The sequence below is a fragment of the Cynocephalus volans genome, chromosome 6, assembly GCF_027409185.1.
Source record: "Cynocephalus volans isolate mCynVol1 chromosome 6, mCynVol1.pri, whole genome shotgun sequence".
NCBI classification, from domain to species: Eukaryota; Metazoa; Chordata; class Mammalia; order Dermoptera; family Cynocephalidae; genus Cynocephalus; species Cynocephalus volans.
This window is the reverse complement of record NC_084465.1, coordinates 147534855-147559693: the sequence shown is the minus strand read 5'-3', so window position 1 is coordinate 147559693 and position 24839 is coordinate 147534855. Positions and strand designations below refer to the sequence as shown.

The window sequence follows — 24839 nt, the reverse complement described above, 5'->3', positions numbered from 1 at the left end:
TTTTCATAGATGTAATAATGTCAAGTTAAAAAACAAACCAGAATTCACAGTACATATACAGTATGATTCCAATTTTTTTTAATGTACTTTTTAAAAAATTGAAGCATAATTGATTACAAATATTTGTGGGGTACAAAGTTGACTATCAATACTTGTGCACAATATGTGATGGTCAAATCAGGATAGTTAGCTTATTCATCACTACAATACATAATCATTCTGTGTGTCCATTAACCAATTTCTCCCCAACTCCCCTCCTCCTCCCCCTTTCCCACTTCTAGTAACCACAATTTTATTTTGCTTCTGAAAGTTCAACATATTACTGAGAAAATTGTTTCTTTCTCTCGTTTTTTTTTTAGCTCCCACTTATGAGTAAGGACATGAAGTATTTCTCTTTCTGTGCCTGGCTTGTTTTACTTAACAATTTCTCCAAGCTCATCCATGTTGCTGCAAATGACAGAATTTCATTCTTTTTTATGGCTGAGTAGTATTTCATTGTGTGTGTGTATATATATATATATATATATATATACACCACATTCTTCCTAACCAGACTTCCACCAACGAGTATTTAGGTTGGTTCCAAAGCTTGGCTATTTGTAAATGGGGTTGTGATAAACACGGAAGTGCAGGTATTCCTTCGACATGATGATATCCACCCCTTTGGGTATATATCCAAGTAGTAGAATTGCTGGATCATACTAACTAATTTTAATAGCAAATTTTATGTGCTCCACTATATAACTTACAGTATGCCAAAGAACTTATACATATACTTCTACTTAGATCTACTTTTACAGGACCAGGGCACATATTTTACTATTTCAAGTAATGAATAGTTTTCTGACATAGTGCCAGTCACACTGGCACTCTTTTAGCTGCTGTGTCTCTTCAGGAATGTATCTCCAATTAAAGCATTACTAACATAAAAAACTGAGACTGTCTCTGTTATTTTTCACTAAAAGGGATTTTAACAAAAAGTACTGAAATTTAAAGGGAAAAAAAAATCCTCTGATTTAAGACAGGGAAATCTTTGTTTTTTCAAACCCATGAGGAATTCAAACCTAACGAAGAGCTTGGTTGTCAAGATTTTCCCCTCCTTTTCTCTTTCTCCTGTTTTTCTTCTATAACTATCACCACCTACGTATAGCCACTAGCCACCTGGGCCTATTAAAATTATAGTAAAATTAAAATTGCAGTTCCTCAGGCACACTAATGACATTTCAAGTGCCTAGTAGGCACAGGTGGCTAGTGGCTACAGTAATGTACAGCACGGATAAAGAACATGTCCATCATCATGGAAGGTTCTGTACATAGTGCATCATAGAAAGCACTACGGATAGTGTTATCTTAGAAAACTGATTCTCAGCCTCATCTGATACAAGTATATGACACCCTACCACCATTTATTGAATCCTGTGACACTTTTTTCTGAAACACTGGCAAAATTCATAAGTAAATACAAAGTCTTTCAGTTGTGAGCACCTTAATTAACATGTAAGCACCTTAATTAACTCATAATAGAAACCTGATGACACCTTCTTTCACTTCAAGTGAAAGAACTTAAAAACTATATGAAAAAGTAAGGTTATATATATCTACTAAATTTAATTTCTTTGCTTCCTTTGGAAATCTTTAGATCCTCATGGATCGGTATAACAATTCCTATTTTTCAGCACGATACACATGGAAAAAAACACTGCATAACATTCTCACAGACATACAGATTGATAAACTTACATTTTGCAGAGAACAATATTGTACTATAATAATTCATAATTTGTCACAGAAATCACTATTGGCAATAATTAGTATTAATAGATTACTGGGGACTGCAGTAGTATAAGGTTAACTTTTCTGGTCAAAGGAACAGATGACAATATTGTGCCAACCACATGCATTTCTAATAAACAACTGTAATTTGATAGGCATATGAATAAAGGACAAAACAGGCATCAAATTCATATGAAGGCTTAATATTCTTTTCTCTTGTAAAAAATCCTTTACAGTGTTCTACTTTTATAAGGAAGAGTTTATTGGAACTAAACTTGAATAGCTAAAAATTATATAAATAATTATATTCAGTTTCTGTTATAATTATTAGCAGATCCAAACCTTCCAGAATGCCATGGGTCAGTAGTAATTAAATGGGAGAAGCCAAAAGGCAATTCTGCTCTACTAATTAATGCAGGCTAATTGTTTAATATTTGGGGTTGGGGGGGCACTATAAGACCAAGCTTATCAGACATCTGAGGAAAGCCTTTAACACAAGACTATACAAAATAAAATGAAAAAAACTACCTAGAAAAAAACAGAGGCTAGGTAAAGAAGACAACATTAACAGAAAATTTCATGTTTCCAGCTGTTTTGAGAAAAGATTTATACCTGTAGCAAGTCTGTGATTCAATTAATGTTAAGTACATAGAAAACTAAGCAAACAAACAAACAAAAAAAGTAAGTAAGTAGTATTTAAAACCATTTATTCCAAAGAATAAAAACATTGGGGCAGGAAAGGAAATTTAGTTTATCCCATGGATCAGATGTGAATAGCATTTACAGAGTCATAATAATGTAAAGAGTACATACCAAAATTATGATATAGCAATATTAAGAACATGAGAGATGGAAAGGATGTTTGGGTGTGGTAGGGGATGCAGGAGGAAAAAAGCTAATTCTTCCTCTTTCATAAAAGGAAGTCACAGATGGTACCTAAACCTAAAAAACAAAAAACAAACCCAAGAAAAAGCAATACAAGCATTTTGTTTAGAAATAGAGTTAAAAATATCAAACAAATCAGCTGAAAGTTTTAAAAGTAGTTGCCCATGGGGAGAAGCAGGGCATAGGCTCAGAGGGCAAGTTATTGGTACAAAGTTTGTAGAAATATTTTACTCTTTAGCTATGTGTGTCTGTAACTTTGATGGAAATGAAATAAAAAAAAAAATGACAGTTCTGGTTGCCAGGGTTTCAGGGCAGAGGGGAGGGAGAGACAGCACAGAGGATTTTTAGGGCAGTGAATAGATTCTGTATGATACTATAATGGTGAATACATGACATCATGCATTTGGCAAAACCCCTAGAACTGTACAATACAAACAGGGAACCCTAAGGTAATCTTTAGTTAATAATAATGTATCAATATTGGTTCACAAATGTAACAAATGTACCACACTAATGTTAAGATGTTAATGATAGGAGAAACTGTGTGTGCGTACAGGGCATACATGAACTGTCTGTACTTTCTGCTCAATTTTTCTATAAAAAAAAATTGCTATAAAAATAAAGTTTATTATTTTAAAAAATCACAGTTCTTTTAATCATTATGAAGACTGTTAACACTATTAAGACTCACAAGAGATACCCAAACAGCTAATAAAAACATTGAAAGGTGTTCAACTTCATTAGTCACTGGGGAAAAGGAAATTTAAAGCACACTTACACAGGCATTTAGAATAGCCAACATAAAAAAGACAACATCAGGTGTTGGCAAAGACACAGAACGATTAGAACGTGTATATACTGTCCACGGGAGTTTACACTTTGGAAAATTATTTGGCAGTGGCTACTAAAGCTGAATATACCCAAATCCTAATAAAACTCAAATTCCACTCCTAGTAGATACCTGACAGAAATTAGTATCTATGTTCATCAAAATACATATGCTAGAATGCTCATATTAGCAACTACTTATAACAGTCCAAAACTACAAATTACTCAAATGCCCATCAAAAACAGCATTCAAAAATTTTTTTGGTAATCCATACGGAATACTACATAGCAAGGGGAATGAATGGTTCACAAATACACAAAAATATGAGTGAATCTCCCAAACGTAATTTTAAGAGGGAAAAAGCCAGACATTAAAGAATACATACTATATGATGCCTTTCACATACAGGTATCTACCTGTATCTACAAACAGGTAAAATTAATCCATGCTGTTAGGAGAGATGTGGGGTGGCTACTAACTGGAAGGAAGCACAGCTAGAATTCTGGAATGCTTTATTCAATCTGGTGGTGTTACACGGGTGCATCCAGTTCGTGAAAATCAGTATATATATACATGTACTTCTATGTGAATTATATTTCAACTTGTTAAAAAAAATACAAACTCTGAAAAGTGCCTAGGTTTGAACCCTAACTGTAACATCTAATTATGTGACCTTAAGAAATTTAGATAACCTCTCAGAGCTTTAGTTTCCTCATCTATAAAATGAAAATAGTAATATGAGGGTATGGCAAAAAGTTCATGGAAAATGGAATTAAAAGATAGTACAAAGCTGTCCATGAACTTTTTGAAGTACGCTGTTACTGTCTCCTTAAGATTGCTGGGAGGATTGAATAAGACGACACAGAAATATTTTTAGCTAGGTGCCTGGCACAGAGCTAGCTCTCAATAAATTGTCACTGGGTCACACAGAGCTACAAATTAAAGTTCTCTTCTATATTAGGATCTCTGCATCAACATTGTTAGATGCTACCCAGTTGTTTCTTCCTCAAACTTCTAGTTCACCACAGGGAAGAAGTACAAGAATTCTAAACAAAAAAACTTTAATCAAACAATGTTTATAAGAGGAAAATGCTATATAAAAGCACTAAGCACCAAAGTAAATTTAACAAAGGCAGCACAGCCAAAAAGGACAGAAAACGAAACAGAAATCAAGAGTAACCAAGATGTGAAAGTTGATATTGCTGTCAATCTTGCTCAGTACAAACAGCCCTCAACTTTAAAATGTTCATCCAGTCATTTGAAATCTATTTACTGAATTCCTATTATGGACCCAATATTATGCTAGGAATGCAAGATGCAAAGACAAAGCAAAGACAGCCTGCCCTAGAAAAGCTTGACCAAATTGAGGCAGGAAGATAAAAGAACTACAACAATCTAACAGTTGATACAAGTGTGTACCACGTGCTTGGAAGCCAACAGAGCACTACCTCCTGGGAGGCAGGGAGAAGAACAGCCAGGAAAAACCAGATAAATGAGATCCTGTACTGGGTTTGTCTTCTTCCCTTAATCTTAAGAAGGTTCTCCACATAAAAAGAGGAGGCAGGCAGAAGTCTATTCAGGTAAAGGCACGGAGACATGATAATGTACAAAACATCTGAGGATCAGCAAAGAAGGAGTTAAGAGGGCTAAAACTTCTAACTGGTACACAGGAATCAAAGTAAGGGAAGAGGATGAAAAGAAAGATCACAGGGGCCCTATACATAAAACCAGAAAGTCTGGGCTCCACCCTAGCCTAAGTTCCAAACAGTGGTTTACAAAGGCCTAGAAGCTGTGCAAAGTGTTCCAGGAATTCACACTGCCTTTTATTAATAAATAGGCAAGCTTATTTTTTCTTTTAAAAAAGAACAAATTGATAGACTCTATATATATCAAATGAGAGGCACAGCTTAGAAGAAATCAAATGATTGTACACAAGATTCAAATCACTCAGCTGATTAATCACAGAATACCCAAAATGATTTTGATTGTTTCAGTTTAAAATTGTTTTTATTCTTGGTTGTATACTGTTTAATGTTCATCAATATTTGACTATTGCTTAAAATCAGAAAGTATAAAAACCATGGATTTTGAAGAACATACTCAAGAATTAGTAGGAAAAAAGTATTTTGATAAATTCTCCTCAAAATGATTTTCACTACAATTCTCAATATACATTCATCTAAGAAAAATTCTTTTATAGCAACTTCAAAAACTAAAGATAAAAAATCAAGCAAGTTTATCAAACTGTGCTTTGCATTCATTTTGGCAATTCACACCTACAATGCGTTATGTGCAGAGAAGCAATTATAAAAAAGTTCTTATATAAAAACATCATCCACATTCCCACTGATCCAAAAATAACAACTGACACACAATAAGTAATCAATAAATATTTATTGAATTAATGACACCAAGGGATGAAATGAGCACAGGCTTAGATGCTGCCCTTTATTTCAAAAGTGAGATGCATGTCTACTACTCTACCGTGATGAAAACTTCTTATTTTCTATTAACCTATCACATTCAGTTTTTTAAAATCTCATTTCAAACTATACCAACACTTCACAGGAAGGGGTTACTTCTAATTTGGATAATAGGAGAAGGTGGCATAGAAGACAGAATTTAGTCTGAGAGAAGAGAAAGCACATTCCAGGCAGAAAAGCAAACAGTGTAAACGAAGGAGCTAAAATGAAATGTTATTTGGGCAATCACAGTATTGGCTGGAATGTGGGAACACATGAAGAGGAAGAGTGGGAAAAGAGGCTGGAAAATTTGGCTGTGGCTAGGGCTAAAGTTACAAACACCAAGCTAAATCAACAGTTTGAGGTTTATTCTATAGGAAATAATATCCCTTTCAAGGTTATTTAAACATGGAATATTCAAGAAGGTAACTAAAAGAATTATCTGGCAGCAATAGATAGGATGGGTAAAAGACAGAGTATATATGCATTTTCAATGCATGTATCACTTAATTATCTTCCTTTTAGAATCCAGAACTGCAATATTTTAGTATTTCCTCCAGCAGGCTATCAAAATTTCAATTCCCTTATAATATAAATTAAATGGTATGCTAAGTTTAAAATAATGCAACTAAGCCTGCTTATGAACTTTTAACTAAAAGCACATATAGAATCTTTAAAACATCATGAAATGGTTTTAGCATCTCTAATGTAAGCCTGGAAACAGGTTCAGATTTGCAAAGCCATCCCTGAAACTGCGGTCTGATCAAAAGCTGTATCTGGGAAGTGTTTTTATCAAGATCATTCTAGACTTGGTCAACTAAGTAAGAGGTTCCAATTGTCTCATGACTATTGTAAACAACCTTGCCAACTGACACAAATAAGACAACTCTCAAAAAATTCTAAATCTTCTGCTCTCATGACCCCTGGTGGGCATTAAAAAAATAAAAAGCACTTAAATTTTAGATTCACAAAAGTCTTTAAAAATAGAAAAGACAAATTATGTGACTAGTAAACAAATACATATGGTTTTGATAACACATGGCGATTGTATTCATTCATAATCTAAGAAAGAGAAAACAGAAAAGAGTGCTTCTAAACTTACCTGCTAGGTTTTTTAGGGAATCTAGCGTTGGAAGAATAGGGGGTGATCTTCTCTGGAGAAAAAAGATGACTATCATTGTAAGGGAGAAATTTGTAATCCAAGCACCAGGAATGCTACTCGTTAACGAATGTGCTCGAGCCCAGCAACGCACACTAAACACCAAGGCTCTTACTCTTGAGTCCAGGGCACCATATATATAAAGGAGTTCAGAACTTTTCAGAGCAATCCTTTAAAAAAGAAAAGGAAAAGAATTTTCAAAACCCAAAAATATGATCTAAGGGCAAACAAAATAAAACAGAAATCTGGAAACATATCTAAGTATCTTACTACATCTGCGTGTATTCAGAATGCCACAATCAAATAATCAAAAACATTATTTATTTGAAATATGAAATTTAATGTGAATGGCTGAATATCAAATTCGCATTGCCATTAAAACACGTTAAAATATTGACAATCACAATGAAGTTCTAAAACTTAAAATTTTTAACCAAAGTTCCTAAATATGATTTAAATAAGTGTAACACACAAGGGCTCTTTATAATTATCAATAAAGACACAAATCCATTTGTTAGTGAGTCTTTGCTACTCAGTTTCACATCTTGGTTATCCAGTCCTTTGGCAGACAAGGTAGCCTAAACATAGGGGAAAACATTCTATTCATCTGTCAAGAAAGTATTTAGTCTTAAAATTCTTATAGTGTGTAAAACAGCCAAAATTACTTAAGCCTAACAGTTACAGAAATCAAAACCCTCTGAAGATAAATTGCCTGTTAAGAAATCAAACCTCAAAATCTAGTTTCAATAAGTTTCCTGGTCAAAATGTAAATTCAAAGAATTATTAATCAGAAGTATTTTAAAATTAATTTCCTACTGATCAAAATGTGTCTCGTAAATTCTCAAAGAACCAACAGAGGGCACAAAATTGTTTAATAATATCAACTGTCTCACCACCATGGCTTAAACACCCTGTGTTTAAAGAGAATACAAGATATGGCAAATTAGAAAATCATGTTGATTGTTTTATATATGTAAATAAAGCTAAATGAAGCTGAAAAGTAAATATCAAATAGTGCAAGGTACCTGATATAAAGAAACATTGCAAGATTATAAAAACCTGAAGGAAAGCATGCTAAAACAAATTCTTAATCACCTATCCCAACAAGACAAAATAACACTATTACAAAGTGTCATTCTGCCCTATTTTACATACTATAATAAAAACATAATAATAACAGAACGTGTAATATATATTTTTATTTTTATATTAAAATTTGGAAAGAAATCACAAAGACTTGAGAAATCCAGTAGTAACTTAGGATTGGCTTATTAGTGAAACTTGAGTTTAATCAAAATTACTCTAGATTCTGAATCTATTTTTAGTTATGATTATTTACCTAACAGATAATATAATGAAATCAAACTCATACAGTGAGAATACTAGAGTTAAGAAATAAAATCCTTAATTGAGAGGTTCTCCCTATTGTGAACCCAAGAAAAGTAATAAGAATATAAAAGAACTTGTCATTCCCATCCCATTTTTTTTCTTTTAAGCAAACAGGTCAGTATGAATAATACAATGCAAATATGCTAAAAAAAAAAAAAAACATACAGTCTTAAGCTGTTCAGACCACTTTCTGACCTAAGCAAAGACCACATTTGTTGAGTACACAAGTTGACTACACGTGGAGGCAATTCAGAGGTCAAATTCAAGTTGCTACTTTATTTTCTATGTATATTTAGAAGACTTATACCATAAATAGGTACTTTTCACACTATCGGACTATACAAGTAAGAACAAAGAGATACAGTCTCTCAGAAGACCTTAGGTGTGTTAACAGTTTAACACAATATCCTAACAATTAGTTTGGGAACACCAAATTATGAATAGGTATAATATAAAAGAAAGGATTTCCTACTTTTCAATCTTAGTGTTCAAATTTTTTTTAAAAATTACTATAGAGCATGTCTACAAGAGTCCAAAGCAAAAAAGTTAAGCTCATATCTTATAATACTCACATTAAAAAGATAAACTTAAAAGATCATACCTATTGTTGGTAGTCAAATCACATTGAAATCCAGAGGCCTGGTGGGAGAACCTCACGAGTGGACACCGAGCATTTAGAATTTTTTGTACGCCCACACAACCAGGGCCAAAGTGGTCAAGGCATTCCCCTATCACAGACAGGATCTTCTGAGTTGCAATTCTTTCTGAAGGAACATTTTTCACTTGAAATTCCATCAGAAAATTTCCTGCAGTCTGAATAATAAAAATATTTGTAAATAGGAGCTTTTTAGAAAAAGCAATTTCTTAATTAACTTTTTAAAAAGTTAATTTTGAATAATTTAAATAATTTCTCTAAATAATTTCTGGCAAAACAAAACAAAACAAAACAAAAACAACACCCACAAAATAAAAATTCTTCATGCAATCATGGCCAAAAACAGAGAAAAGATCCTCAGTTGCCTTTTGTTTCTCCAGAACATAAAGTACTAACTTGAAAAATCACCAGCTTTTTATAATTAACATATGTACCACAGTACATTATATATCAAAAAGTAATATTATACATAGAACCATTTCTTCTCTAAATTCAGTGCACATGTTTGCCCTTTCCTAGTTAGCCATTACATTTTAATAGATGCCCGAAACCCACAGTAGTAGAGAAATACAGGCATAAAAACAGCAAATCAATGTACAAATTTAATATTTAATAAACGAACTCTGCAAATTACTGGAGGAAAATTCCTATTCAACAAATGAGTCAAGAGGCCATAAAAAAAACCCCCAGATCCCTAGTTCAGTCCTAAAACTGAATTAAATTCAACATGGATCAAAGACTTAAATGTAAAAAGTACTAGAAGACAACAAGTGAATGTTTTTACAATCTTAAGAGTAGTGAAGGGTTATCTGAGCATGACACAAAATTACGGAAGACATAAAAGAAGAAATATGATTTCATGAAAATTAAAATCATATTAAGGCAAAGTATACATTAACTAATAAACAAAAGACAAAGCAAAACAGTAACATGTCACACAAGGGGATAATTTATGAAAGTTTTACACAAATGAAAGGGAGGGGAAAACCACCCAATTTTAAAGTCTTTAGGCAAAAAAAAGACTTGAAGAAGAAATTAACAGAAGAAATAAAAATGGCTAAGAAACATGGTAAAAGATGCTCATGTTTTCTAGAAACTAAAAAAGAAATTAAAACAGCATGAGATTTTTCATTTATTATTAATCTGGCAAAGATAAACAGGCTGATTACCAGCATTGGTACATCAAGGAAAACGTGTATACACTGTAGGTGGGAGTATACACTGGAACATGTTTCCTGTAGAACTTATCGATATCTATTGAAAATTTAAATGTACAATACTTTAACTATTAAAATCCTAGGAAATTATCTCAAAGGAAATACTTGCATAAATAAGCCTATTTACAAGATGTTCACTTGTGCAGCATTATTCGTGTGGTAGACATCTTTTGGGAACTCTACCCAGCTTAATAAGGTTCTCTACCCTCAACAACCCCTCTTTTGGAACTATTCTTCCAAAAAGGATTAGGGCCCCAACACCAATGTTTATCATGGAAATCTACTCCCTTCCTCCCAGCTGAGTAGACCAGGCATGAACAGCTAATCTAAGCACTATAGGAGTGTAACATACGTTCATCCAAAGATCTCTACTGGGAACTGGAACTAAGGTTCAGAGGCAACCATGTGGCTGAAATATGTAATTCAGAAGCTTTGGGGCAGGCATACCTACAACACAGCATGAAAAGGTAAAGAAAAACAACGGGGTGGGGAGGGAGAAGTGAAGGGGGAGAGAAAGAGATAAATGAAGCAAATATGCAGAGAGAAACAGAACACTTCCTGGGTTCTTGATGGTTTACACTTCTTTCTAGTCCTTTCCTAAGACTCTGCCACATTTCTGACCCTGGGTTCTATGAGGCCTACTCTACTTCTTTATTTTGCTTAAGCTAGTTTGGGACGGTTTCTATTACATACAACCAAAAAATATTAACTAATATACTTGGCAATAAAGAGGGTAAAAAAGATACCACTCTAAACTGTCTAACCATGGAGAACTGGTAAGTAAATTATGGTACATTCATTCAACAGAATATTCTGCAGCCATTGAAAGGGATGCAGTAGACTGAACTGCCAAGACACTATTAACAAAAAAAATCAAATTGTAATTTATATAGATTAAGTTATAATCTGTAATTAAATTTTGTTTAAATAAAGCATTTATCTATGCAAAGGAAGAAAATCCAGAATAAAATACATTACTTTATTCACAGTAGTTACCTGTGGAGGTGATGGACCATCAGAGATATTTTTATTATATATTTCGGTATCTATTACTTTATAATCACAAAAAGTTGACGACATAAAATACAAATACTATGTATATAAACAATCCTGACAAATAAACATGTTATATCTTCTCTATTTACTGTCTTCTGGATAGATTCCTATTTACTAGGATACTTTTATATCAAAGGAAATAAAAAATGGATTTCCTTTAAAAACATTCAAAAGTTTCAAGATTCTAGGTTAGCCATTTTGTTATAATATATCTTTATAACTTTTCTGTTTCCCTAGTCCATTATGTTTTAAAATACAAACACACACAAATTTACAGGGAAAGTAGAAACACAAATGAGAGCAAGCAAAAAATAAATTATGAAGCTTCTTAACAGGAAAGCAAAAACAGTTTACCATCTTTTACCAAGATTAAACTGGAACAGAAGAATAAAACAGGTTTGGGGTCAAATGATGGCAAAACAATGTCAACTGGGAGAATAGTATCAGACATATACATTTACTTATCTTGCATATTAAGTATGCCAGGCACTATGTTCAATATTGCGAGATAAGTAAATGAAAAGACATGGTTCCTGCCCTGCCCAAGCCTATGATATAGTGGTAGATATATAGCTCTACCACTAACTAAACATGATACAGAAAGAATTTGGAGACAGACAGAAACACCAGTAAGACACAACAAAATAGGAGTAATTAATTTTGACTAGAGTGGGGGGAAAAAAAAAAAAGCAAGGATGGCTTCAAGAAAATGGAGCCAGAACTAGACCCTGAAAGCTACAAAAGAATGATAGTCAGGAAATGGAGGGAAAGAGTACTCCTGACAGAAGGGACAGAACAACTGTTTGATCATTATGATATTCTCAAAGTACCTTATAATTCTGGAAATGGTAACTAAATAATGTGGTTGGAAAACTGGGTGTGTAAAAAATATAAAATGAGAAATGACTAAAATTTAAGAGACAGATCACTTCAATACTATACTAAAGAGAAGATCCATTCTAACTTTGAGAGAAAATCCAAACTGTTTTAAGATAACTCCAGCACAAACTGACAGTTGGAATAATACCCATGACACAAGGAATAAGAAGTGGAAAACAGGATGTTGGTACAATAACCTACGTGAGAGTTTATAAGGGACTGTGTGACCACAGATACAAGAGATAACTTAGTCAGAAGCAGAATTAAAAGATGGCAAATGTTAGCAAAGCTAAAATGCCACTAATTAACATGTGAAATATTTAAGAACTTAGAGAAAACACTTACAGGGAGATGGAAGTAGGGTAATGGAAGTAAGTTTTGTTTTTAAAACATTAAGTTTAGTTTAAAGTATCAACCGGACATCCACATAAAGATGGATTTCCATTATTAGTTTAAAACATGTAAGAAAAGACATAGATATAAAAGCCTAACATTTTATTACAAACACAGCCTTTTCAAAGTTGTAATTAAATTGAATCATCTCTTATAAGTGGAATATATAATATCCAAACTGCAAGAGGAAAAGCGGGGGAAGGCAGGGAAAGGCAGGAATAAAGTAGGATTAATCCAATAAAAAGAGAAAAAGAAGAAAATGAAAAGCAAAGAAAAAACATAGAAAATAGGAAATAAAAAATAAGTAGAAATGAGTCCAAAAATTATCAGTAATAACAATAAACATATTAAACTCAAAGACTCACAGATAGGAGTAAAATCATACTGCTATTTACAAAAGATACACCCAAAATATAACAACATACATGAAGGCTGAAAATAGAGAAATAGAAGATATGTGAGGCAAATAGTAAGTGGCCCTCTTAACAAACAAAACAGAATTTAAGGAAAAGCATTTACAGAGATGAAAAGGAACAATCCAATAAGAAGATATAATAATCATATACCTATATACCAATATCTAACTAATATAGCCTTTGAATAAAATAAAAATCAAAAGAATTTTAAGGAGAAATTAACAAAACCAAAAATCAGGAGATTTAAAAATATTTCAGTAACTAGATTGCACAGGTAAAAAAATTAGTTAAGATATAGGTAATATGGATAACACAATAAGCAACCTGACCTAACCAAAAAACTTCTCAACCCATGAAAAGAATAACAACTTTATTGCATATACAGAATATTCATAAAACATGATCACATATTAGACCAATACAAAGGACTTTATAATTCCAAAGAATCAATAGCAAACAGACCTTATTCTTTAACCACAATATTTATTAAGTTTAGAAATTAACATTATGATTTTATTAAGTCCAAAGACTTCCCTTTTCTAATTTCTTAACTTTAAATGACTATAGTGGTCTAAAGAAATATAATTACCTTAACAGCACTGAGTTTTCCAATTTCATCTAGATCCAAAAACATGTCCAAATCACATCCTAATTTCCCAAAAGTGTTCACTGAGGAGCCAAAGGGTCTGACTGTACAGTCCGGAAAATACGCAGCTGCTATGTCTTCAACGAGAGAACAGGTGAGATAGCGGAGCTTAGTGTTTTCCTCTGTTAGCTGGAATTCCTTCAGGAGACTGTTCAGCTGATCATCTATCTAGCTGGCCAAAACGAAAACAAAAAAACATAGAAAGTGGTCAGGTCATAAAAAATAATTGTCATTTGACTTCTAAAGATTTGATAGTTTTCAAGACCTACCTTAAAAATATGCAACTTTTTTTTCCTTCAGCCTTAAAAGTAGATTTTTAAAAATATTCTTCATAAAGCACTAAGAAATAACACTAGCAAAATAAAAGTTGGCTAGAATTGAAACTACTACTTTTTATAAGCAATAAGTATAAGGTATTGTTTGGGGAAAATGCTAGTACTCAAGTGCTCCAGAACAGGTCAAAACAACCACAAAGCTAGACATTCTAAACTCAGGGGTAGGGGAGACCAATGTTCAAAGAAAAGGAACACTAGAAATAAACAGTGACTCAAATAAAGGCCCAAGATCTCTCAGTTTCTTAGAATAATAATCCTGTATATCCACCAGAAGACTGGTGTTAAAGTGATCACATTTTGAAACTGTGCACTAGAATTCAGTATTTAAAGTAAAAAATCAAAGCATCAAATGCCATTATTTAAAAACAATATCAAAAATAACTGAACTAAGCATTCAACTCAAAAAAATAAATAAAAGTAACAGAAATGTATAAGGTTAGAAGCAAAAAATTTTTAAATTAGAAAATCAAACCAAAAAAATAGTATTTTTATAAAGAGAACCATGAAGTGATTCTTTGAAAAGACTACTACACTATCTAAACATTTGACAAGCCTGAGTAAGAAAAACCAAGACAAATACAAACAATATTAGGACAGAGAAAAGAGATAAAACCAGAAATAAGATTTTTAAAAATTTATAGAATATCATGTACAGTTTTATGTCATGTGGAAAAGAGAAAAGAAACCTGAATCATCCAAAAAGGCCAAAAACTTTGGAAGAATGTGGTTACCTCTGAGGAGTACAAATGCGGCATGAGGGTGCAGGGAGTACAGAAGGATTGCTTTCAGTTTTCATTCGACATATTTTGTAGTTTCGAGTTTTTAAAAGCAATCCCATTTATTAAGAGATATCAAAACTATTAAAATAGTAATAAAAATATTAGCAAAACAAATGAACTAACGTATTTTTAAAATTCACCTTGACTAAGTAGGGTTTATGCTGTGAGCACAAGAATTGCTTGATATAAGGAAATCTACGATTGTAATTCACCACATTAAAAGAAATGAGAAAAACCATATGATAATCTCAAGATCATATGACAGTTGTCAAGATAATCTCAAATGTCAAAACTCAACATCTACCTGACGAAATTCTTAGAAAGCTAAGAACAGAAGAAAACTTTCCTTCACAATGTTGTGCATCTATCACCACCATCAATCTCCATAACTCTTTTTATCTTGTAAGCCTGAAGCTCTCTACCCATTAAATAATGTAGCTTGAATATTTTATAAGAAGTTTTACAATATATAAAATAATGGTATACATATTTTTAAAAGTAATCTGTAAACTTACACTTTCTGCACAACGAAGTAATTCAAAAACCTTCTTGCTTGAGGGAGGCAACTGATTACTACACTGTATACATGACTGCTCAGAAGCCTGGTTTGACGGATTCTTCAACTTTAAATTGAAGTAACGTGATCTGAATGGAATCACAGCTTCCGTGCTCATGCTTGGAGTATGAGTCCCATTTTGCAGTGAGTCTACACTTTCCTTTTGGCAAAATTCTACGACAGCATAGAGACCCTATACCAAAAACATAAGAAAAAAATACATTTCACAATGATATATTTAACATAGTAGTTCAGATTCCAAAACACTTGTCATTGCTACAAAATATTACTTTTTAAAATTTATAAACTAATGTTTATAGATTTTCAATTTATAAACTAATGTTTATAGATTTTCTCAGCTTTCAAGAGAAGCTGAGAAGAATGCTGAAATAGAAAAATAAAAGGCAAAACAAAGATCCCCTCCTACTGGTCTTCATACCTAACATAGCTAAGACTATCTAAAGTATTCAAATAATGGAATCGTTCAGTAATAAATTGCTTATAATTCTAAAACACCACTATAAGAATTTCTATTGTCATATCCATAAAAAATTAATTAAATTAAATTTAGATAAGTAAAGATGTAGGATATCAAAAGTGAATCTAACTTTACCATATTGCAAAAGGCAATAGCAAAAAACAAATAATGGAGACCTTTATCCTTCAAGAGCATGAACATTAAGTTAGATTGTTTTACAAATACTTACATAACTTTCATAGAAAAAATGATTATTAATAGGTCCATGTTGGGATAAATATTTGAGAAACTTTTTTTCACTGATTTTATTTGGGCAATGTATTAAAACAGTCCGCTGTGCCTGTTCTCGTCTTTCTTTTTGTACCTCAGAGAATCTCTTTTTTGGAGTCTTGTCTTCAGAGCCTATGAATGAAACAAAAATATTTCCATCATACATACACACACACAAACAAAACTTAAAACATATCTTGATAAGGTATACAAAGATTTTATATATGACTAAAAACAACCTAAGATGTAATTTCATATTTTTTCTTCTCTACTTTATAAGGGTTAAGCTACACATCTTTCAATGTTCATTTTACTGGTCTCCTGTAATTACCATTAAAACTGTACAGATTTTTGTTCTGATTTGTTATACTTGATGCATAGTGCTAAAAACAAGAGTTCTACAAAATTTTAAAAGCAAAACCAGGAAAGTAAAATTACTCATTTAACACTTCCACAGATAAACACATATGAAACCTCTACAAACTGTAACGTTCCAAAACCTAAAAGAAATTGAAAGCCTGAGTGCAATGAGACAATGAGTTCAGACATTCAACATATGGAAATAAGTTTATTAATGAGTTTTTCTTTGTCAAGAGCCTTGATCAGGCTCAAACAATTAACACCAAGTTGCCAACTACCATGTGCTCTGTATCACAAGGAAATCAATGACGTTAAAAGCTAGCTGCTACCCATGAAAAGCTCATGATAATTTTACTAAGGAAACAAAGGGTAATATTTTTTTCATTTAAAAACCATTCTAGGGTCTAGGGATTTCACAATCACACAGAATGAAGAAAAGAGTTGCGACAGTCGAGAATTAAATATTAATAACCCAACAGCCACAAAGGCAAGATCAACAAATGAGCTAAGTACTCATATAAAGAAAAAAAAAATAACATTCAAATTCTAGGAAAATATAAAAGCCAAACACTGAATTTTAACTACTCACTTTTTTTTCCCCTGAAGATATTTAACTTAAATATCTTTAATTTAATATTTAACTTAACTTCTAGTTGAGTAGCTTAAAACGCTTCTTATAACAGTCTGGAATGGTGGACTCTAGAGATTATAAACCATAAAGTCTGATATCAATACTCTTAACAAAATGCCACAGAGATTAAATAGAATAGAAAATGTAACTGATGTATGGAAATCAGCAGAAGCTTTCAGCCTCATTTTCTTTCAAAAGACTATTAAACTGATGAATCAAGGAAGTATTCCAAACACACTATCTTTAATTTCAGCAAACTCCAACACATCCTCACAGACAAGACAGAAAAATATGGGATAATGGTAGGAGGAGTTGGATGAACCCTAAACTGTGCTCATTAGTATCAGCCTAGAGGCAATCTCTAATGGCACACCAGAGAACTTGGCCCTGACCTGCTCAACATTTTTAACAAGTGATCAAACGCATATTGAAAATCTTTCCTATTCTGGCTATTCTAGATGCTAAAAGTACATCTCTTTGTGTGCCCTCATCTCCATTCCAAATGCCAATTCTTTAACATCAGTCTCTCATTTCAGGCCTGCATCGCCATAATAACCTGACTCCTAGTCTCATTTACTTTAGTCATGTCCTTCTCAAGCCATCATTCACATTACTGCCAAAGTGATCTTCATAAAATGATCTTTTAAAAAAAGTCTTATTCTTTGACTTCCCTGCTTAAAATCCTTTAATAGTTTCCCCACTACCTCCAAGATCAAGTATAAACTCCACAGCATGGGTATAAAGTTGTTGGCACCTTGTCCCATCTCCCCTCTTCAATGTCAATATCTACCATTTCTGCCTTTTGCACTTTTCACATATAGTACTCTACATACACAATTACTACCACATGCTATGAACTCTGTGTCTTCTTCCCTCCGCCTGGAATGCCCTTCTTATTTTCTGTTTGGAAAACTCCCATTCTTCCTCCAAATCTTGCTCAGGACTGTGAAGATTTCTGACTCTCCATGGTAGCATCTCTTCCACCTCTGTATTAACTTACTTCAATAACTACAAAAGAATGTAATCCATAGTGTTATATTTATTTAACAATATGGAAGAATATGGTCTTCCATATTGAGGACAGGAACTATTCCTATATAATCTCAGTCTAATGACTGTCCTTCTTCCAATCAGCCCTTATTTCCTAATCTTCTTGTGCTGTAGACTCTGCCTGAATCATCTCACCCCTTTTTCAGTTGTAATTATCACATATACATTCTTGTCTCTAATTTTTACTCTGAGGCTAGACTGATATCCAACTGCTTATTGTAAAAGACAAATAGGGTAAAATTTTATAAAGTAAAAGTATAAACCCTCCCTCAGTCTTCTCACCCTAATAATAGCCAATCATTAAATTTGGTACTTATCTTTCCAGACATTTTCAAGTCTTATATAAACATATACGTTTGTACCCATAGATAAACATCTTTTACACAATTTAAGTTATTGAAATCATACTATGCATTCTATTTTATAATATGATTTTAAAAATTTAATACTTTGGGGACATCTTTCCGTATCAGTAGATATATGTTTACCTTATTTTTTTTTAATAATTGTGTAAATATTTTTGTATATGTACTTATCACAGTTTAGCCAATCCTCTACTGATAAATGTTTAGGTGGTTTACCAATTTTCACTATGACAAACAATATGCAGTATACAATGTCTTTGTACATTTATGCAAGTACATCCCTGTAGTTGGACTGCTGGGGAAGACCAGGGAATGAATTTGAGATTGAGATAGAGAAGTCTGACAAACAATGGAGCAACGTGCTTGAGAATATGGGAGAGGTAGAATCTAAAGCATTAACAGCTCTGACCTTGAACAACAGTAGTTGAGAATGATGTAGACATGACAAAGTTGGGAAGAAGGAGACAAAAAGTTGAGGTAGTTTTAAGTTTATTGCCTTACAAAATGCTTATCAAATCTATAAATGACAAGTTGGGAGGAAGAGCTAATAAGTGCTAATATTTAATGACATTCAGATTTGCAATGGTCTTGATAATATGGTAAACACAAACTAACAAAAAAATGACTGAATACTGTCCTGCATTCAGAATCACAAACAAAATACAGATACAAGCACATAATGAAGAAAAAAATTAACCTAACAGTAGTTCTATAAAAGATGCCCAGAAGTTTGATTTGATGAAAACTCAAAATGCATCAAAGGAATGTTTTCTAAGGTGAGGATAGGGAGAGAATACATAATACATAAAATGTCAGGCCTTATTAAAACAAATGTTTTTAAAAATCCAAATTCAAGGGGTAATAGCACTTCTTTGCTATTTACTGGTCAGGCCACATATGGAATATATGCTCTGCTCTGGACATAATAGATATGAGTATATTAGTGAGCCAGAGAGTGTCCAGAGAAGAGTAACAAAATGTCTAGAAACTCTAACAGGGAATTACTATTGATAAGGTGGGGCTATTCACCCTGCAAAATAAACTAATGAGAACCTGAGAGCTGTTTTCAAATACAATACAGTACATTCTCCTTGAGCAACACTTTTTAGTTTTCCAAGCACTGTCATATATACACTTTCTTCTGAATCTCACAATAGCCTTTAAAGATAAACAGGGCAGGTATCACTTCAGGTGAAAAAATTGCAAAGTCAAACATCTAATAAAGTTGGGTAGTCTCCTTAGAGTTTAGTTGTTATTTAGTTGCCTGGCATCTGTTCCCCTACCTCCCTACCCCACCTTGTTCTATTAACAGCACACCCTGCTTGTAAAAAGTCACTCTATGTGGTTGTGGTGGAGCTGTCAATACAGTTACTCTACCCATCACACTTACCCCCTCCCCAATAGACAGGCCCAGAATTATCAGACTATTTTGGATACCTCCTGAGGTGGACTGAATGGTCCCCCAAAGTCATTAAAGCTTAATCTCCATTGTAACTATTGAGCTGGGAAATCATATCATGGTAATTGAAAGGTAGGGACTTGAAAAGGTGATTAGATTCTGAGGACCATACCCTAATGAATGGATTAATAATGGTGGTCATGGACATGGTTCTGAAAGACAGCATGTGTTGAGTCTCTCTGCTCCATCATTTTCTGCCATGTGAGACCCCTGAATTGCTGTAAGGCCACCACCAAGAAGACCCTCACCAGATATGTTCCCTGGACTTTGGAATTCCCAGCCTTTGAAACCGTAAGCAATCAATTTTATTTTCTTACAAATTACCCAGTTCCAGGTATTTTGTTATAAGCAACAGAAACAGACTAGTATACCTCCTCTTGGTCCAAAGGATGGGACATGTGATCGATCAAAAGCTCTTTCCTGAAATTTTTCAAATTCAGGTAAATGATTATTTTATTATTTCACTTGAAGAAAGTTGCAAGCATGTGAACATGGAGTTGCTGGCAGCCATCACCCTCACCCATCAATACTGCCATGTAGAAAAGTCTGAGATTATGGGACCACTAAACAAAAGCTAAGAGAAAAAACAATACCTCATAGTGGCCACATCAATCCAGTTGGCCTTAAAGCAGCTATATATGTCTCTTTCCGAGTTTGGTTACATGGGTTGGTATATCCTCCCTTTTCTACTTAAACTAATCTGAGTTCATTTCTGTCACCTGCATCCGAAAGTCCTGAATAATACACTACACACCCTTATTCTCTTTCCAGTACACCTCTTTCCATTCCTCATATAAAGACTATGTCAAAACTAAGACTAACATGGAAATGGGAAATTAGTACATTTTAACTCATTACAAATATTTTCAACCATTAGAGCCTGAGCAAAAACAGAATTGGCTGATACATGAGACAGTGTGTTCCTTGTTACTAGAAAATATTACTAGAAATGTTTTGGCAATGAGTTCTCACAATGAGTGAAAAAATGAATTGGATATTCCTTCCAGTTATAAAATTACATGCTTCTAAGTGAGTATAAGGTAGTTCCCTTCTTCCCTTTTTAAAAATGGTAAGGAAATTCAAATGAAGATTGTTACTTGTTATGCCCCACAAGATACTCTCGATATTTAGTCAGTTATATTGTCCTAATTATAAAAAATGAAATACTTCTTTAAAAAAAGAAAAAGAGCAAAGTTACAGTAAATGAAGAGTATAGACTTGGAATCAGAAATGGGTTTTATTCCTATCTTTGCCACTGAATAGTTAGGTAAGTTTGAACTAATCACTTGGACTAACCTGTTTCCTCATCTATAAAATGGAGTAATAATAATTCCTTCTATAGCTACTGCACAGGGTTGTTTCATGTCTCAAAGAGCATCTGAAAATACTCTCAATTTAATCCACTATACAAATGTTACATTACAATAGCTTTTGGGGAGGATTCCTTACTCAAATTTTCAAGGTTACTTAAATTGTCAACAGAAGCAGCTTTTACTAAATACAAACTAATCACTATTTCAACGAAATTTCATATCAAATAATATCTCTTATTCCCTGTCAATATGAGTCTTTCACAGAGTCTAATGAAGGCAGCAATTAATTTTAGGGGAGAATACTTTATTTGTTTAGCATACTTTAGAACTGTTTCCGGAAATAACTTCATATCTTAAAACTATAGCTCCAAGGAATGGTAGAACTCAACACACTTGTTGGACAGCTTCACTCAAGGTCTAAATTAACTGAGCTACGTGGCCCTGCACAAGTTATTTATCTCTTTGAGCCTCTTTCTACATTTGTAAAATGAAGACACAGATACATTTCTTGCGAGATTGTTTTAAGAATTGTAAATACCATCCACAAACTCTTGAGTCACAAGAGAGGTTCAATAACAGTGAGATTCTCATTACACAAAGCATACAATTTAGAACGTTCGCGGGACAACAGCCTGTTCCAGTGGATGCAATCTGTTACCAGATTGAGTTTCTCAAAATAGCCCAAAATATAAAGTAAGTTGCCGTGAATTTCATGGGCAGAGCCCTACATCTGGGAGCCAGGAGTACGGGTTATTCATCAAGCTTCATTACACTCGGCCTCCAGCAACAACCTATCGGTATCAAAATCAGATACACTTGTGGATGAAGAAGCAATGACTGATGTATGGCACTACTATTATTATTGGGAACGCTATTTCGCCAAATTGTAAAATGCTAGCAAACTGTGTTCTTGGCCTGAACTTCACAGAGGCTTAAACTATTTCAGTACTGTACACAGAAGGAGCCCCAAAGAAAGAAAACGTCACACACCCCACTTCCACCTCGGCAACGACGGCGGACCTAGGTCGGCCTAGTGAGATCAGAGGACAGGGCTCACCCTCACCCTCTCGCCAAAGGCTCCACAGGCCACGCGTCCGCCCGCGATCCCAGTCTCTTCCCCCTTCCCTCGCCCGCTGTGGGACTGGGCTACTGAGCAAACCCAGGACGCGGCACTATCACCTGTCTCCGCGCTTCCCGAAGGCTGCTCTTCTCTCCTGGGGTCTGCGGCCACAGTTCCTGGGCAGCTGAAAAGCCTGAGGATAGGACGCTGGACTCTACTTCTTCTCTGGACACATAGGGGCAAACGGGTCAACAGCCCCACGCCGTGAACCGCCATTGTCAGAGAAGCAGGCGGGCGAAGATGAAAGGTCAGCCGGTTTCCGCGCATGCGCCCTGGGGCGAAGAGAATGGGAAGCTTAGAGGGTCAAACTAGGCGAAAGACGTTCGCTTATAGAAGAAATTGAGGTCAGAATGAAGATCCCTAAGCTTGCAGACGTGTTTAACTTCCAGTCTCCCACCGTTCTCTAAATGAGCGCTCTATTTCTATTTATTTACTATTTCTATTTCCTATTTCAAATAGCGTCATGAAAGAAGAGCCAGAGAGCAGAGCCATGAGGAAGGAGCACTGAATAGGGAGTCAGGAGTCTAGACACACGCAGAAATTACCTAAACTTTACACGAAAAATTCATTTAACGTAGCCTGAATTTAAGCGTTTGTATTTCTCATTCAAAACACAGTACTACTTACTTGTGAGGTAAGTAGTAATATTGCCATTTAACAGAATTTAATTTACTTGCTACAGTTTATTCTCACTTTACAGAAGAGGAAACTGAATGAAGCTCAGAAGTCAGATCCCAAGTCTGATTTTCAACACAAAAGATGGGAGTGTTGGACACAAAAATGATGCCACACTTATAGGTTTGTACGACTAGACAATAATTTATATGACTGGCTCGCTCTTGCGTTCGTCCTTCTCGTTTTGTTTTGTTTTGTTTTCCTCTCCTGCTCAATTTCTCCATGTTTCTAGGAAGTATTACCAATTGGAGTACATTCTTCCGTTACACTTCATAGAAGAGGAAAGTGTTAAACAATTTCTATAAATACCTTTAGGAAAAATAACTAAACAAGACTTAAAAATCCAATGTAAATACAGCACCTAATTTCTAAAATGCATTGAATGCAGTGTACTTCAGATGATTCCATAGCAAACCTAACTTCATAGTGTTTGTGTCATTATGTACAATAACGGAGTGATTGAGGGGGAGGAGTAAAGTATTTGTGCACTGACCTCTGGGATAACTTAGAGTATAATAAATGATAACATTTTTAAAAAAATTATTAGGCACTGTTCTAAGTGCTTTACATATATTGATTCTTGTAATTCTCACAACAGCCCTGTGAGGTAGAAACCATTATTTGTCTCCATTTATTTGTGGGGAAATTAAGGCATAGATAAGTTAAATAGTAGTCCTAAAGTTTCACAGCTAATCAGGGGCAGAGGTGGGAGTTAAACCTACATTGTCTGGTACAGGGATTCTTTTTCTTTCTTTTTTCTGTGTCAGCTTTATTGAAATTTAATATCATATATCATACAATTCACCCCGTTAGCATGTACTATTTAGTGGTTTTTGGTATAGTCACAGAGTTTTGCAACCATCACCGTAATCATTTTTGGAACATTTTTATCACCTCCAAAAGAAACCCTGTCCTTTAGCTATCACCCCATTCCCTGTCGCCCAAAGCAACCACTTATCTACTTTCTATCTTTATGGAATTGCCTATGTTGGACATTTCATATAAATGGAAGTATACAATATGTAGTCTTTTGTGACAGGCTTCTTTCACTTAGCATAATGTTTTCAAAGTTCATCCGTGCTGTAGCATGTGTCAGTACTTCATTCCTCTCTATGGCCAAATAATATTCTGTCATATTGATATACCACATATGCTTATCCATTCTTCAGTTAATGGACATTTGGGTTGTTTCCACTTCATGCCTATAATAAACAGTGCTGCTATAAACATTTATTTACGAGTTTTTGTGTGCACATGTTTTCACTTCTCTTGGGTATACACCTAGGAGTGGAAGCACTGGATCGTATGTTAACTCACTTTAACCTTTAGAAGAACTCCCAGGCTATTTTCCAAAGTGATCTCACCATTTTCCTTCCTATCAGACGTGTATGAAAGTTTTGATTTTTGCATATCTTTGCCAATACTTGTTATTTTCTGTATTGTTTTCATTTCTCTTTTTTGTTTTTTAATAATAGCCATTATACTGGGTGTGCAGTGTTATCCCTTGTTTTTTATTTGCGTTTCCCTGATAAATGATGAGCATCTTTTCATGTGATTATTGGCCATTTGTGTATTCGCTCTGGAGAAATGTCTATTCAGATCCTTTGCCTGTTTTTTCATTGGGTTGTCTTTTTATTATTGAGTTTTAAGGGTTCTCTATACGTTCCGGATACAATTCCCAAATCAGGT

The 24839-nt window shown here is 33.9% G+C and overlaps 1 protein-coding gene across 3 annotated transcripts in view; it reads right to left on the bottom strand.

Annotated features, from left to right (window-relative positions):
• The window catches only part of MTPAP (mitochondrial poly(A) polymerase), a 29213-nt gene extending 6515 nt beyond the window's left edge, over positions 1 to 22698 (bottom strand). For 2 of the 3 annotated variants that reach the window (XM_063100199.1, XM_063100198.1), the window contains exons 1-6: positions 22535 to 22698; positions 16137 to 16309; positions 15389 to 15622; positions 13703 to 13927; positions 9099 to 9310; positions 7052 to 7278 (exon numbers count right to left, since the gene is read on the bottom strand). In XM_063100199.1, coding sequence (XP_062956269.1) covers positions 7052 to 7278; positions 9099 to 9310; positions 13703 to 13927; positions 15389 to 15622; positions 16137 to 16309; positions 22535 to 22691 — 1228 coding nt within the window. In that variant the 5' untranslated portion in view covers positions 22692 to 22698. The remainder of the gene's footprint in view (positions 1 to 7051; positions 7279 to 9098; positions 9311 to 13702; positions 13928 to 15388; positions 15623 to 16136; positions 16310 to 22534) is intronic. The other variant, XM_063100200.1, reaches the window with a different exon arrangement.
• Positions 22699 to 24839: the final 2141 nt, after the last annotated feature.